This window comes from Chenopodium album, chromosome 20 (genome assembly GCF_948465745.1).
Source record: "Chenopodium album chromosome 20, dcCheAlbu1.1, whole genome shotgun sequence".
In the NCBI taxonomy this organism is placed as follows: domain Eukaryota; kingdom Viridiplantae; phylum Streptophyta; class Magnoliopsida; order Caryophyllales; family Amaranthaceae; genus Chenopodium; species Chenopodium album.
In genome coordinates this window covers 8,421,133-8,436,545 of record NC_137853.1, presented here as the reverse complement: position 1 = coordinate 8,436,545, position 15,413 = coordinate 8,421,133, and the positions used below count along the sequence as shown (strand labels likewise).

General features: G+C 34.7%; 2 protein-coding genes across 4 annotated transcripts; both read right to left on the bottom strand.

Annotated features, from left to right (window-relative positions):
• Positions 1–1,733: 1,733 nt before the first annotated feature.
• Positions 1,734–4,871, bottom strand: LOC145596492 (pto-interacting protein 1-like). The gene is made up of 7 exons (XM_081652660.1): positions 4,504–4,871; positions 3,921–4,168; positions 3,690–3,816; positions 2,924–3,179; positions 2,591–2,723; positions 2,410–2,496; positions 1,734–2,251 (listed from the first exon to the last, which is right to left on the bottom strand). Exons 1-7 carry the CDS (start codon positions 4,787–4,789, stop codon positions 2,165–2,167), a joined length of 1,224 nt encoding a protein of 407 aa, XP_081508786.1. The 5' UTR covers positions 4,790–4,871; the 3' UTR covers positions 1,734–2,164.
• A 1,890-nt stretch (positions 4,872–6,761) lies between these two features.
• On the bottom strand, positions 6,762–13,381 carry LOC145599513 (pto-interacting protein 1-like). Of its 3 annotated transcripts, none has more exons than XM_081655880.1 (9): positions 13,243–13,381; positions 12,829–12,902; positions 10,804–10,908; positions 10,030–10,277; positions 9,802–9,928; positions 9,027–9,300; positions 7,567–7,699; positions 7,391–7,477; positions 6,762–7,238 (listed from the first exon to the last, which is right to left on the bottom strand). In XM_081655880.1, the coding sequence occupies exons 3-9, from the start codon at positions 10,886–10,888 to the stop codon at positions 7,104–7,106; spliced, it is 1,089 nt and encodes a 362-aa protein (XP_081512006.1). In that variant the 5' UTR covers positions 10,889–10,908; positions 12,829–12,902; positions 13,243–13,381; the 3' UTR covers positions 6,762–7,103. The 3 variants fall into 3 exon arrangements, with proteins under 3 accessions (XP_081512006.1, XP_081512007.1, XP_081512008.1); XM_081655881.1 differs by having other exon boundaries at positions 12,829–12,899; positions 13,243–13,358; XM_081655882.1 differs by lacking the exon at positions 12,829–12,902.
• Positions 13,382–15,413: the final 2,032 nt, after the last annotated feature.

Sequence of the window (15,413 nt, the reverse complement as noted above, 5' to 3'; positions counted from 1 at the left end):
GCTGAGAGCCTCAGATATGATATGTCCGAGTGAGCAGGCCATGCAACCATTACCATTACAACTTACAAGCCTTTTCCAACCCCAAAAGGCCAGTTGGCCAATGACAGCACCATTTCATGACTCAATTATTATTTCATAAACGTGCTAAATTGCATATTTAACTAAATATTTGTTGGAATTATTTTCCAAAGTATTATGATAATTGTAATTTGATCTCATCCTCTAATTGCCCCCCAAAATAATCTGGAGTAATTGAGCTTTAATTGCCCAATTATTTAGGATGTATGGAGTACTAGGTGTTTAACTAATGCATTGTTTAAAACTTATAGAGCATAGATGACCTAAAATATTTGGTCATGGATTATTATATAATTTCTTTCTCTTTCCACTCGTCCATGACCAAGTCACATGACCAACCATGACCAAAGACTCCCAATAGTTGCCCAAAATAACTTTGGTCATGATTTTCTCTCTCCTACTTTTACCATACCCCAAAATAACCAGGTCATCCATTGGCCTCACTCTTAGAGTAATACAGTGTATGTTATGAGAAAAGTTAGCTGATTTACTTACATGAATTTTACTTTAATTGGTTAAATTTTAAATATTAGAGTATTAGACCAATAAACACATTTGGTCCTTCAAAGTAACCAAGCCTTCAAGGCCTTAACCTAAAGAAATCAATTGTCAATTAGCTTAAAATCTCAAGCACAGGTTGTAGATTTAACTGCTACCTTATTGGTAGAGATATTCAACCTCATTCTTCAACAACAACAAAATAAAAAAATAAATAAAATAAATAAATAAAAATAAAAATAAAAAATCTACATGGTTAAATCCATGGCCAATTATTGATTGTGCCCCGAGGAACACTAATAATCTTCATGCACCCACATATTCCCATAACAAATAACATCTACATAAACAATAAATAAGCATTTAACTAATTAGACTAGGCTGGACAAATAAGCATCTCACCTACTTTCATAGATTTTATTACAAAACTTTTATTAATCTCAATCAAACACAAATACATTCCAAGGCCCTTAGCCCCTTAGTAGAGGCAAGACTAGGACTCCTTATTAAGTTATTATAAGATCATCATCACTCATGGTATAAAAATTTATACCATTTCTCTCTCTCTACCACTTTCTCACTCCTCCACATCATCTATACCACAATACAATATATTTTCTCCAAAAATCATCCCACCCATGGTATTAAAAAAAAAAAGTTTACCACCACACTTTCTCTCTCCTATTTATATTAAGAATTCACTTAATTATAATTATATTTCATTTTATTATTGAAAATAACTAATTAATGTTTGTAAAGTTAATTAAATAAAATAAGTAATTTACTTAGTAAAAAGTGAATTCGAAAAAATATATAAAACTATATCAATATGGGTGTCTATGTTTAGGTCTTGAAAAATTATGAAAAATGGTAATTTTTTCATAATTTTTAACTTTATAATTTTTTCTTAAAATGCAATTGAAAAAAAAAAAGTTAAATGATAATCAGGCCACATGGCATAATCTGCTTGGTTCATATTTCACGAGGATCGGAGCAAATGTTTACCATGGGATGGTATATACCATCAAATGATATATTTTTATACCACCAATGTAGTGAAGAATTGCAAGTTTTTACACCGTGGTATAAAATTATACCATAAGTGTTGATGCTCTAATATACGATAATGAGTACAATTTTTTTTTCTACGCGTAAAATCCAATCCTTAAGGGACTAGTAAAACCGTGTAGGACTAGTAAAATAATAAAGCAGAAAGATGTGACTTATCCTAATTGGATTAGGATTAAGCCTTAACTTCCCTGCACACCAAGGTCGTCTACGACCAGATTATACATGTACCGAAATAACCGTCTAACCAATACAATAAACCCAAAATAACCCTATACAGATAACTCAAAGATGAGATTGACTTTGAGTGTTGACCATATTGTTAGAGATATGAGATATAGGACAATATATGATATCTCATATCTCTAACAGATACACACCTTTTCAACGGTTAAAAAAAAAAAAAAAAAAAAAGCACAAAGTAAACGGAAGTTAGGAACTAGATAGACGACAAATGTCCCACCCAACTTCACCTAAACCTTGACAATGGCTGGCTGGCTATGTACGGCGCAGCATTTAACTAAGGTACAAGTGCCTTGGCAACGAAGCTCATGTTTGGCCGAAAATCAGGTTCGGGGTTTAAGCACAATTCAGCAATTGCGGCCATCTGCATAATGATCCAATGTATTAGCATAGATTCTAGTATTAATTCATTTGTCAGCAAAATTAACTTGCACAAAGAGAGAGCATGTCAATTTAACAACCACCAACAAACTAGTATCCAAGCCTAAAAGAAAGAATTAGCCATGCATGAAAGATGTATACCAGTGCAACACCTCTAAAACGATACTCTCCATCGAGTCTCGGATCAACACACTGCTCGACTTTGTCTTCACTGAGTTTAGGTGTAGCCTGACATCATTAAGTATATGCACTGTGTTAGGAGAAACTACTAGTCATTTGTACCAAAAAAAATTATCAGTAAACAGAGCAAAATAACTAGTACCCATGTCACCAGACTTTGCTGTCCGCGAGGTAAGGTATAATCAACAGGTTTCCGACCAGTGAGAAGCTCAAGCAAGACAACACCAAAACTGTACACATCACTCTTGTCATTAAGCTGCCCTGTCATCGCATACCTACAGACATAAACACATGAATAATAAACAAATTAAAGGCAAAATAGTTCAAGAGTGAATCTTCTAATTAGTCAATTAGATAGAGGCTAATAAATCTGAAAGTACTCCATCTCACTAAAGAAGATATTGTCTATAAAAAAAAATCACCAACATGCTGAGTAGTTCCAAATAGAGGTAAAAAAGGAGCAAAGAATCCTTACTCTGGTCCATGGTAGCCAAGAGAATGAAGTCGTGCTGCCATATCCGGAGCTTTATGTGACAGATCAAAATCACCAATCTTAGCAACATCATCATCAAAGAGCAGTATATTACTAGACTTAATATCACGATGAAAAATGGGGGGAGCTGCCTTCTCATGCAAAAACTCAAGCCCCCTGGCAGCACCTACTGCAATTTTAACACGTTGAGCCCACGACAAAACAGGCCCAGGTTGTGCTCCTTCAACACCCTTCCTCCCTAGACAAAATATAACAGGAGTAAGTAAAAATTGACGAAAACAAATGATCACTTCCAAGACATAAAAACAAAAGGTCTCTGTGAATACACATGACCAGTTTCAGTTTCAATGGCTTAACTACGAGTACAAATCAAATTAAAAGAAACACACTAATATGCACAGATTATACAAACTCACATAGCATAAAAGCTAGCAGTTCATGTTTCTTGCAGCACTTAGATATCGAACAAATTAATGAAAAAAGGAACATGATGTATCACCATATGATGACAACCTGCAGTAAGTAAACAACTCATATCATTCAGTAGTCCTTAGTCCTTACATGAGATGATGAGTAAATCATCAAAACTAATAATCCATCTTATTCATAAGAACCAAGAGATAAAAAGTCCAAATATCAATCAATCTGGACAAAAGGCACAAGTAATAACTAATATGACAAAGGGGACAATGAAAAATAAAGGAAACTAAAGGCCAATAGGCTCCAAACACCACAAATTCCAGCTTACCGTGAAGGATGTCATGAAGAGTTCCATTGAACGCAAACTCATAAGCAAGAATATGTAGGTTGTCATCAACACAGTAACCAAGCAATTCAACAAAATTTTCATGTTTAAGCCTTGAAACGATAAAAACCTGAAAATCAAGACGATAAATTAACCACCTCGGTTTACTAAGGTAAAATTAGCACCTTAGTACTGTAGATCAATGATTTCAATATGATTTCAAAAGTTGTAAACCTGAGATAAAAATTCGTCATCTGGTTGTTTGCTGGCATCCAGTTTTTTTATAGCTGCTGCACGCCCATTTTTAAGCTTACCATAGTATACTCTACCATATGCGCCCTCCCCTATTAAAGCATTGGAACTGTAGTTTTCTGTAACTTCCCGTAATTCATCCACAGAAATTTGAGGGACAGCTATAGGCTGGACTTCCACAGGTGACTTGCTAGGTGCATCATCAACTAACTGATCATTACCAACGGTCCCTACAAAATTTAATAATTCTTACTTTTAAAACTCAGAAATCAACAGCATATGAAAAAGAAAATAAACCAAGGATGCGTCGCCACAATAAATTAAGATTTCTGATATCAAGAACTTCAAATCAAACACGGACAGGCACACATGCATATTTCTTAACCACACACAGACTTATTCTATTTAGTATGATACATTGAGTATCTCTAAGACTATCAGCAGAGTTCTAAAACTACAAAATCAAATGCTTTCACAAAATCCAATGCAAGGGGCTAATGAACAATCGGTTTTCCATAGTTTTAAGTAATCACTAACGATAGTGGGTTAGGATTTTAAATCATACCATCAGAAACAGAGTGAAGGTCGGGGGAATTGAGCTGTATGTCCAAATTACTTTCCCAATCATCATGGTCTGGAGTGTCAAGAACTTCAAGGTCAATCTGGGTTTCAAGAATAGAAGGAACTGGAACCTCAATTTCTGAAACAAGACCCTCAATATCAATTCCAGCAGGTACGACATCCAGTTCAGGACCCGAAACCTCAGAATTAGTAGTGCCATCCTCTGATACAAGAGCCACAACACCGGAATCACTAACCCCATCAACAACTTTTTCAGCCAAACCATCCATTGATTCCAAGGATATTATAAGTTGAACAAGTGAAATTGAAGATCTAAGGTTACAAAGAGATGTAATTTGGAACAGAAAATAAAACTAAAAATGATAGATGAATAGAATTTATCAATTTATGGATACAATGCAATAAAGACCTTTCGGATCAAGCAAGGGGAAGAACAAAGAGGATAAGGATGCAAGAATATACACTGATTACATATAGTTCTACAAATTGCATTAAGGGGGTGTTAGGTTGGGCTAGTGGGTATGAGAATTAACATACTTTATTCCCATTGGGGTTGTTTCTTTAACATTTTTCTTTGTCATTTCCTTAACATCCTTTTGTTGATTTTCCATAATCTTTCCATTCCTCACTATCCCTTCTCCTTCCTCTCAAATCCTAAAACACCATAGCCACCCCTCACCTTCGAGATTCCGACAACCGGTTCCAACCACCATCTTGAGTTTCCTATCTGTTTATCACTCATCTTTCTCTAATGTTTTTCCTTAATTCAAGCACCGCCGCCTCTTAACCAATACCACCACCAACCACCATCATCACCACCGCCTCTTTCTCTATTTTTTCCCCCTTTTTTAAAATCCTGACAAAAAAAAAAAAAAAATTTAAAAAATCCTAACAAAACCCACCACCCAAACCCCTCTTTTTATACAATTTGTGAAACCATCCTTGCAACAAATATCCACACATTATTTTTAATTTGATTAAAAATTAAGTATTGCATAAATTAACACCAAATTACATTGTTTCCCCTGTTATTAAATTAACTCCTCAAAGATATACTGTATACTAATTGAAATGAATAAACTAGACAATTAGGAAACTAGAACATACTCCATATTCTATAAACCCTACACTATAGTATAATTATAATGCTAGTATAATAATACATCACAATTCACAAACAAGAGATACATGCGGAGTAATACTATTATAAAATGCATAACTTTGATCATTAAAATAAATGAAATATAGAAGTAAAATACTACAGATTGGCTTGAAATTACCTGGGAATCGTTAAAAGCTTGACAGATAGCCAATGTGAATTTGGAGGTGATATCACAAGTTTGAGGGTTAGTTCTACCAGAAATGGAGGAAATTGCTTAAAGTCGCTAACTTTCCTTTGGGGATGTTTGGTATATGTGGGACTGTGGGAGTCTGGGACTGTGGTCTGTGAGAGGCTAGCCTGGGAGTTTAGAGTGGGAATGGGAGTTGTAATAAAATAATTTTAAAAAAAAAAATTAAGCTTATGTGTTTAAGCATGTATGTGTGTCAGATTTGTCGTGAAATATTTCAAACTTTCATAATTTTTGCTTATCGGTAATTAAAGATATTGCTGGTTGAATTTGTGTTTTGACAAACGTGACTAAATTAACGTTTCAGGTAAAAAGAGACGGATGAAGTATAATCTTGTATTCCAGCGTTTAGTGCAAATTTCTGCCCAATTTTCCAGTGTATAACATGAACATAGTTGGATCTATTTTAGGCAGATTATGGCTATTAGCAACCCTTTTTTTTTTTTTTTTTTTTGACAGATCTGTTTTTGGCAGATTATGTCTATTAGCAACCCTTTCTGTATCAGTTGTAACACCATTAAGGTGAAGGGTAGGATAATGAAACGCCTATTTCATGCAGTTTCAAAGTCAAAAGGCCATAGCATCACCATCATCTGGAGTGGAAACAGCTGCAACACCACCATTGGATCGGTGTCAGGTTGCTCGACAACTATTAGTCTTAGATGTACTACAATCCTTGCCTCCCATAGAGAGGGAAGTAATCATCTGGACAGAGGAGTAAAAAATAGACTGATGGTTATCATCAGAATAAAGGGCTATTTACCATTTAAACTTGATCATTGAAAGGTATTCCGTAGAAAAGGTACACACTAGACAGGAGACTATATAGGAGCTCACAACCTGGCAGTTGCTGCTAGAAAAATGACCTAGTCTTTCTACTAGTACTGAGAAGTCAAAATAAAATGTACAAATAATGAATTAGTCCTCATTTCATGGGAGTTTAACATAACATACGATGAATATATGTACTTCAATGATAAACAGCTATAATTTCATTCAACCGAAGTGTATGAGCTGGAAAAATGCGACATCAACATCCAGACCACAAAATAAATCAATAACCACACTATGAGCAAACCAAAATTACAGCTTATCAACCAAAAGTAAGCACTGCACAAGCTAGAATAATTTTTTTGTATTCCAGAAAATTAACTTCTCTGTATACTTTGCATTACCAAAAACCATAGCCACATATTGAGACGGACAAATGGCAGGGAAGGAGAGATCATATTTTTCATGAGCTTGGAGCATCATGGCTGGCCATGTGCCGCGCAGCATTTAACAAAGGTTGGAGTGCCTTGACAACGATGCTCATGTTTGGCCGAAAATCAGACTCATATTGTACACACAATGCAGCAACTGCAGCCATCTGCGTAATGATCCAATGTATTAGCATACATTTTGTATCCATACATTTGTCAGAAAAAATTAACTTGCAAAGAAAGAAAGCATGCCATTTAACAACCACCAACTGTAATCCAAGCCTAAAAGAAGAATAATCCAGGCATGAAAGGCGTATACCTTTGCAACAGCTTTGGCAGGATAATCTCCATTGAGTCTCGGATCAACACACTGCTTGACTTTGTCTTCACTGAGTTTTGGTGTAGCCTGACATCATAAAATTTATGCATCTGTTAGGAGTAAAGCCTAATTATTTGTACTAGAAAAATCAGAGAACAGAGCAAAATAATAAGTACCCATGTCACCAAACTTTGCTGTCCACGAGGTAAGGTATGATCAACAGGCTTCCGACCAGTGAGGAGCTCAAGCAAGACAACACCAAAACTGTACACATCACTCTTGGCATTGAGCTGCCCTGTCATTGCATACCTAAGGACGTGAACAATGATCAGATCAAAGGCAAAATAGTTGGAGAGTGATCTTATAACTAGATAGAGGAAGCTAAATAAATATGAAGGTACTCCATTCTATGACTAAAGAGGAGACTGTTTGCTTAATCATCAAGCCGTCAGTGTTCGGATGTTTCTATGACTAGTTGAACATAAATTTAATAATACTCCCTTCGAGGGCTTCAACTGAAATGCAGAGCCGCTAAACATGAAGGCAGTTACACATAAATCATGTAGTTACATATGTAAACATTGAAGATATGCCCAGAGATTTTTCGGTGATGAAGTGGTGATAAAATCCTGGAACATTAATTTACGTACCAGCACCAAATCAAGCAATAACCATCATCACTACTTTATAAGGAATAAGCAGATAAAACCATCGGTGCAATAGTAAGAGGCTTACCAAGAACATTAAGTAAAAAGTCAATAAAGGTCTAGAAAGAGTAAGATGTACACTGCCATAGAAGCAGATAAAATATCAGCATACGAAGGCCATACGGCTATTTAATTTTCTAGGGTATTTTATTTTCAAGGGGCCCTGGATGCTGAAAGAAAAAAACAGATAATGTAGCTCCTAAAATATTAAAGAAAAGAAGATAGCCAATCAAAAAAAGAAGGGAGAAAAAGGAATGTCGTTATAAGGACTAAGAAATCAAGGTCCATAATACCACCCTTCCAGTGGTGTGTGCTGTGAGGCTCTATAAATACTAGGTCTTCTGTCAACATTGTTTTAGCTCTATAGATATTCAAGGGGATAAAGTCACAGAACAACCAGAAGACTACACCAGTGTGAAAATTATCCTTGGCAATTCATACACTATTACTATAATTTAAGAAACCATCACAATGCCAAGTTAATTTAATGCAGGGTGTCATGGGGATTAAGTCACAGAAGTACGGAACTACCAGAAAATTATTCCAGTGTTAAGAACTATCTTAGTATCTTCGGCATTCATACACTATTACTAGCTTAATACTCTAATTTAAGTACCATCCCACTTTACACCATGTTACTTTAATGCAGGGTGTCAAGGGGATTAACCGATTAACAGAACTATCAGAACACTATGCCACTATCAAAACAATCCTTGGCCATGCATACACTATAATACTTTGATTATAGTAACCATCCTTGGCCATTTCTATACAGGGTGTGAAGGAAATTAGTCTAATATTGTGAAGTAACCATCCCAATCCACACCGCATATATGTGCCATAGTATAATACTTTAGACCATTTTGATAGTCATACTGTGGTATTAAATTCCCCAACATAGAAGAAAAAAAGGAGTTTGAAGTCCTTACTCTGGTGCATGGTAGCCAAAAGTTCCAAGAACTCTTGTCGAATGAAGTCGTGCTGCCATATCTGGAGCTTGATTTGACAGGTCAAAATCACCAATCTTAGCAACATCATCATCAAAGAGCAGAATATTACTAGACTTGATATCACGGTGAAAAATGGGGGGAGAAGCTTTCTCATGCAAAAACTCAAGTCCCCTGGCAGCACCAACTGCAATTTTAACACGTTGTGTCCACGACAGAACAGGCCCAGGTTGTGCTCCTTTGACTCCCTTCCTCCCTAGATGTAATATAACAGGAGTACGTAAATATTGACGAAAACAAATTATCACTTCCAATAAAAACAAAAGGTCTGAAAACACATTTCCAGGTTCATTAGCTAAACTATGAGTACATACTCACCAATATGCACTGAGCAATTGAGCATTCAAACTCACAAAGTGAAACAATGCATACTAAGATATTGAATCAACTAATGAAAAAAGGACCACATATCAAAATGACCTAATGCAGTAAGTATACAATTGGTATCTATCAGTAGCCCTCAGTCCTTACACAAAATGATGAGAAAGCATCAAAACTATCTTCCACCTTAATCATAATTCATACTTGTATGAAGCTAAAGGTAAAAAGTCCAAAGCTTAGATAAGGCCAACAAAATCTTACTCAAAGGAAAAACCAATCAATCTGGATAAAAGGCAGTAGTAATAAGAGAAAAGGGGCAATGGTAAATCAAAAATATTGAAACTCTAGGCTCCAAAAAACTCAGAATACAGCTTACCGTGAAGAATGTCATGAAGAGATCCATTTGATGCAAACTCATATGCAAGAATACGTAGGTTACCATCAACACAATAACCAAGCAATTCAACAAAATTTTCCTGTTTTAGCCTTGAAACCATAGAAACCTGCAAATAATAAAGTTTAAATAAGCACCCCCAGTGTTATAATGTTAAAAATAGCACTATAGCAGATCAAAATTTTCAATATGATTCTGGAAGTTTTAAACCTGAGCTAAAAACTCGTCATCTGGTTGTTTGCTTGCATCCAGTTTTTTAATAGCTGCTGCACGCCCATTTTTAAGCACCCCATAGTACACTCTGCCATATGAGCCCTCCCCTATTAAAGCATTGGAACCATAGTTCTCTGTAACTTCTCTAAGTTCTTCCACTGAAATTTTAGGGACAGCTATAGGCTGAACTTTCACTGGTGGCTTGCTAGGTGCATTATCAACTAACTGATAATTTCCATCTCTCCCTACAAAGATTTAAATTTAATACATATAAACTGAGACACGACTGAGAAAACAGCATATGATGAAGAAAATAAACCAAAGATGCCTGGAGGTTCAGACTTAACACAATACATCAGATTTTCTATCATCAAGAACTTCAAACATACACAGAGGCACACATATGTAAGAACATCAAAAAAAGAGGGGGGGGGGGGGATTTTGGGGTGGTATAACTGCTCACAGACTTCTAGCATTACAGTTCTTTTCATTATAATACATTTAAGATAACAAGTAATCACTGACAACTGTGGGTTAGGGTGAGTTGAGAAAAGCCAGTTGAGAGATTTAAGACCAGCAGGCTTGACTCAGTGAAAAAATAGCAATAAGACAGAAAACTCTCAATAACCATTTCTTTTTTTTCATTCAATTAAAAAGGTGAGGGTGAAATTGAACAAGCTTAACAGAGATTCTATTTCAGTTGTTCTCAGCTATATGCATAGAAGGCATCATATTATACAAAACACAAGCAGTCAGCATGAACTGAAATACCTGCTAGAGTTCTGGGCATATAACCACCTCCATTGTCTGAATGTCTATGGGCTGCATCTCCTCCAAAACAGCCAAAGCAACTCATGTTCTCTCCTTTTCACTAATCTGCCAAAATTATGCATCATAAAAATAACCTCAATAGAATTTTTTTTTAAGCTACAAAGGAAGAATAATGACCACATGGTAGGGAAACAAGACAACAATTCACCACAATGTATCTCAATTCTAATGTAACAAGGGCGTCTAGAAACTTGAAGACTAAAAAAATAACAGGTACAAAGTATGTTTTATTATACAGTACAGTATTACAAAAGCAAGCAGCTTATAATGTTAGCATATTTCCATGCAAAAACAAGAAGTTTGGCAAATAAGAGACTATTTAGCATGTACTGGAGACACCCATGAGGCCATGACCCATTAAACAAAGGAAAGGAAAGAGATGTTATCTTGTAATAATACAATGCTCTAAAACAATACAGAATTTGCTATGCACTAAAAGCAATTTCTAGGATGATAGGGGACACAACGGATCTTAGGCCAAAAAGTTTTTTACGTAGTATATAAAATTAAAAGCAATAATATATACAAGGAGCACCATAGAGGCAAGACTGAAATATTGAAAAGGAAGAATCTATCTTCACTCATCAGCCTTACACTGATGCTTTTTTCATATACATAAGTGAAAATTTGCAATAGAAATCAATCCCAATGACAATTCTGCATCTCAACTTAAGAGACCAGATAGTCAACCATTATGTACTTAAGACCATTTACCCCAAAGAAAACTTTTATCATGGCAGCAGTCAGCAAATACACCAAAATCGCCAAGTGTGAAGCCCTCAGATCAGACACCAGTGCAGAAACTAATTAAATTTCAATGAGAGTAGTAAAGCACACATCCAACCTTGTTTTATTTTTTTTCATAATTTCCTTCTCAACAGCTTCAATGACTTGAGTAAAGCGGAAATAGCTGTAATATGTGTTTTATTTCTTGTCATGCCAATCTTTCAGTTGGTATTCATTCTGAATACTACCATAAACACCTCACTATAAATTAACAATAGCTTCATAATTTTTACATGTTCTCGTAGTTGTCAACCTTTAAGAAGCTTTGCCAAAAGAAAATCTAGGCAGTAGTCAGTTCCTCAATATCCACCATCAAGACAATAAGTGCTAAATTCAAAGCCAAAATTCCTTAGATTGCTCTACAGTCCACATAACAGTCTCTTAGGTACGGGACCTTTCATTCAATCACATTTTCATAAACTTTACCACATCATATAAAATCCTTAATCCACAATCTCCTAAATTTGATTACCAATGTTAGTCATGTAGCTACACATAAAGTATAACAAAAAATTTCAACAGGAACAACATTCAAACAACAACGTTATTCCCTAAATTTTCTCTTTCATCAAAATTGTCACACTTGAGTCCATAAAATTCTTAGAGCTTACTGCTATCAAAGACAAAGGCCACATTGCTATTACTTCCTCAGATAAAAGAAAGTTCCGAAATTTCAAAAAATCAATCCTGTGATCATATCTACTACTACTACAGTCTCCCTCTCCTTGCATTCCCTTGACATCTTATGGGGAAACCGATTTCAAAAAACGTGATTGCAAATGTCAATTCCCAGCCTTTCAGCACAGGATGCCATAATTGCAAAACAATTTCTTAGTCTATATTTCATCTCCAAACAAAGTGAATTGTTAACCACCCACCAAAACCTTAACCTTAGCATTTGACATGGTATGTAAAGCAATGCAACAGTATGCAATCCACAAAGAGAATATCAACAAATACCAAACAATCCCTCGTTTTTTATTATTTTTTTTTTTTTACAGAACAATCCACCAAACAATCCCTTATCATAAACAATTTCATAATTTTCTCAATTCAAAGAAATACCCAGAAGAAAAAAAAAAAAAAATATGTATCATGCATACCAAATTTAATATAAACAACATCAATTATAACAATAACAACAATCAAAATTAATCAAAACCATAAATTAGAACAAACCTTCAAACAAAACTGAACGCGAATTCACAATTGAAAATTCAGCCAATTATTTTTGACGAAGAACACAAAAACTTCTTCAGGAGCCGGCAAAAGATAAAATTCAATAAGACAATAAAAACAGGTATTAGGACAAAAATAAAAAATAGAAAAAAAATACCAAAATATATTATAATATAATCGTCAAAAACTGGGTAAAAGCCTAAAAGGATAGACTATGACTATTATTTTGTCCTAATATCTTCGCATATTCGTTGATTAAATAATAAATAATTAATTGATAGCTTAAGATTAATTTCCCGTAATAAATCAGCATGTGGTAGATAATCCTCATCAATTAATAAAAAAAATGACATGATAAATCAATCAAATGAGCCCTAATTTTGAAAATTAGCGTGAGAAAGGAAGAAAAATCACCGGAAATTGAAGATGATGAAGAAGAAATGGAAGCGCCGCCGTGATCACCGCCGTCTTTCGCCGGCGGAGGTGGCCGGAGAAAGAGGCTGAGAGGGCAGGGGATGGTGTGAGAGAATGTTGGTAGGAAAAATGTGATGACAGGTCGTTGGGAATTGTTTATATATGGTCAACGCTACTATTAATAAATAAATAAAAACAAAAGTCATTTATTGGGAATTAAATAAGATTTGACTTGGTCCACGCCTGCACAATTGTATTGATGAATACGGAGTAACGATATAAATTACGGAGTAAATGCTACGGCGTACATTGTTTACATGGCTATACTGCACATTTGTCATTTGTACTCCCCCCGTCCCCGGAAAAACGACCCATTTGGGTTGATTATGTGGGTATTAATAAAGTTAAATAAAAAGAAGTAAAAATATATTGGAAAGATAAATTTATATGGGGTTTGTAAAAAAATAGAGAGAGAAAGTACTAAAATTACATGGAAAATTAAATTTTTATATGGGAAAGCTAATTTTGCACAAATATTGTTGTAAATTGGTGGGTGTTTTAAAGCAAATGGGTTATTCTTTTTGGAACAAAACTAGGCCAAATGGGTCGTTTTTCGGAGACGGAGGTAGTACTATTTATTTGGTCTTCTACAACAATACAAAAAACACGTCTTTTTTTTGAAGGGAAAATACGTCTTTTAGCGATTAAATACAAAACACGTCTTAAAATGCATATATCTATTAATTAATAGGATCTTGCTAAGGAACGTTCCAGATAAGTATTTAATATATTACCTAAAATGATACTTGTATTACTTTGGGAATCATGACAAAATCACTTGTCGATCATTGTAAATAATGTTACTCCGTAATTTTAATTTAATCTTTTTACTTTTAGCTAGCTTATTCAGCATCCCTAAAAAATAAAGAATTACAATATAAAACTCAAGGCACCAAAGATGAATTGCCAAAGCATAGGGTACCAAAGTGAAATAAAATAAAACTCAAGGCACCAAAGTGAAATTGCCAAAGCATAGGGTATCATTAGGGCTGGGCAAAAAAACCGTAACCGTTAACCGGTGTACCGGCTCATTTAAACGGTTAATTTACCGAACCGTTTAAATTAAACGGTTACGGTTAACCGTACCACTAAATATAGCGGTTAACGTTTACGGTTACGGTTACAAATTTTAGTAAACCGTTCGTATATTGTAAGAAGTTAACTGCTTATAAGTCATCAAAATATCAAATGGGACTAGTGGCATGTTAAATCATATTAATAGATGCAAACTATATCCTGCCAACATCAATAGAAAACAAAAGCTCATTATTTTGAAACATAAACATATTTAGCTCATTTTGAAGAGGATTACCTAATATTTAAGTTATTATGCTTTTGAAAAAACTTAGTACTAACTAAAATATTGTAATGTATTTGGTTTGTGCCTTTGTGGGTTTGTACTCTAAATTAGAACATGAATTTTATTGTTAATTGCTTTATTTTTAAGTTTGTATTAGAGTTGGACGTTTGGAACTATTGGAAGTAATTCAGGTCTAAAATTTATTGAACGGTTAATAGTTAACCTGTAACCATACCATTAAGGAACGGTTACGGTTCGCAATTTGAAGTAACCGACATAACGGTTAACCGTACCATTAAGGCTAAACGGTACGGTTAACCTATTGTGCCCAACCCTAGGTACCATAGCAAAACAAATTACTTCATTCATTCCAAATTAAGAAGATTTGATGAACTTATTTCTTATCTATAAACCACGCAAAAACTAGACAAAAGTAGAGTTGTTGAAGGGTCACAAAATGAAGATCGGGAAAAAAAATTGGGGGAAAATAGGGATTTTTAATAAGGGGCTCCCCTTATTTTACCGTTTAAAAAATATGCAGATATTACATGCAGAGTATTATTATTATTACTATTACCTTGGTTTTTTTTTTTTTTTTTTTCAATTTTGTCCCACATCTTGAGTGTTTGTGGGCCTCTTGGATTATTAGACATAATAAGGTATTTAGAGGAACCACTTTTGAGACCACCTTAGTCATGGTGGGTCACTTTGTATCTGGCCTGTGGCCTTTAAACTATGTTTCTGACGGTTTAAGTATTTAATGTAGTTCAACTTTTACCAAAAAAAAAAGAATTACATGCGATATGATTAT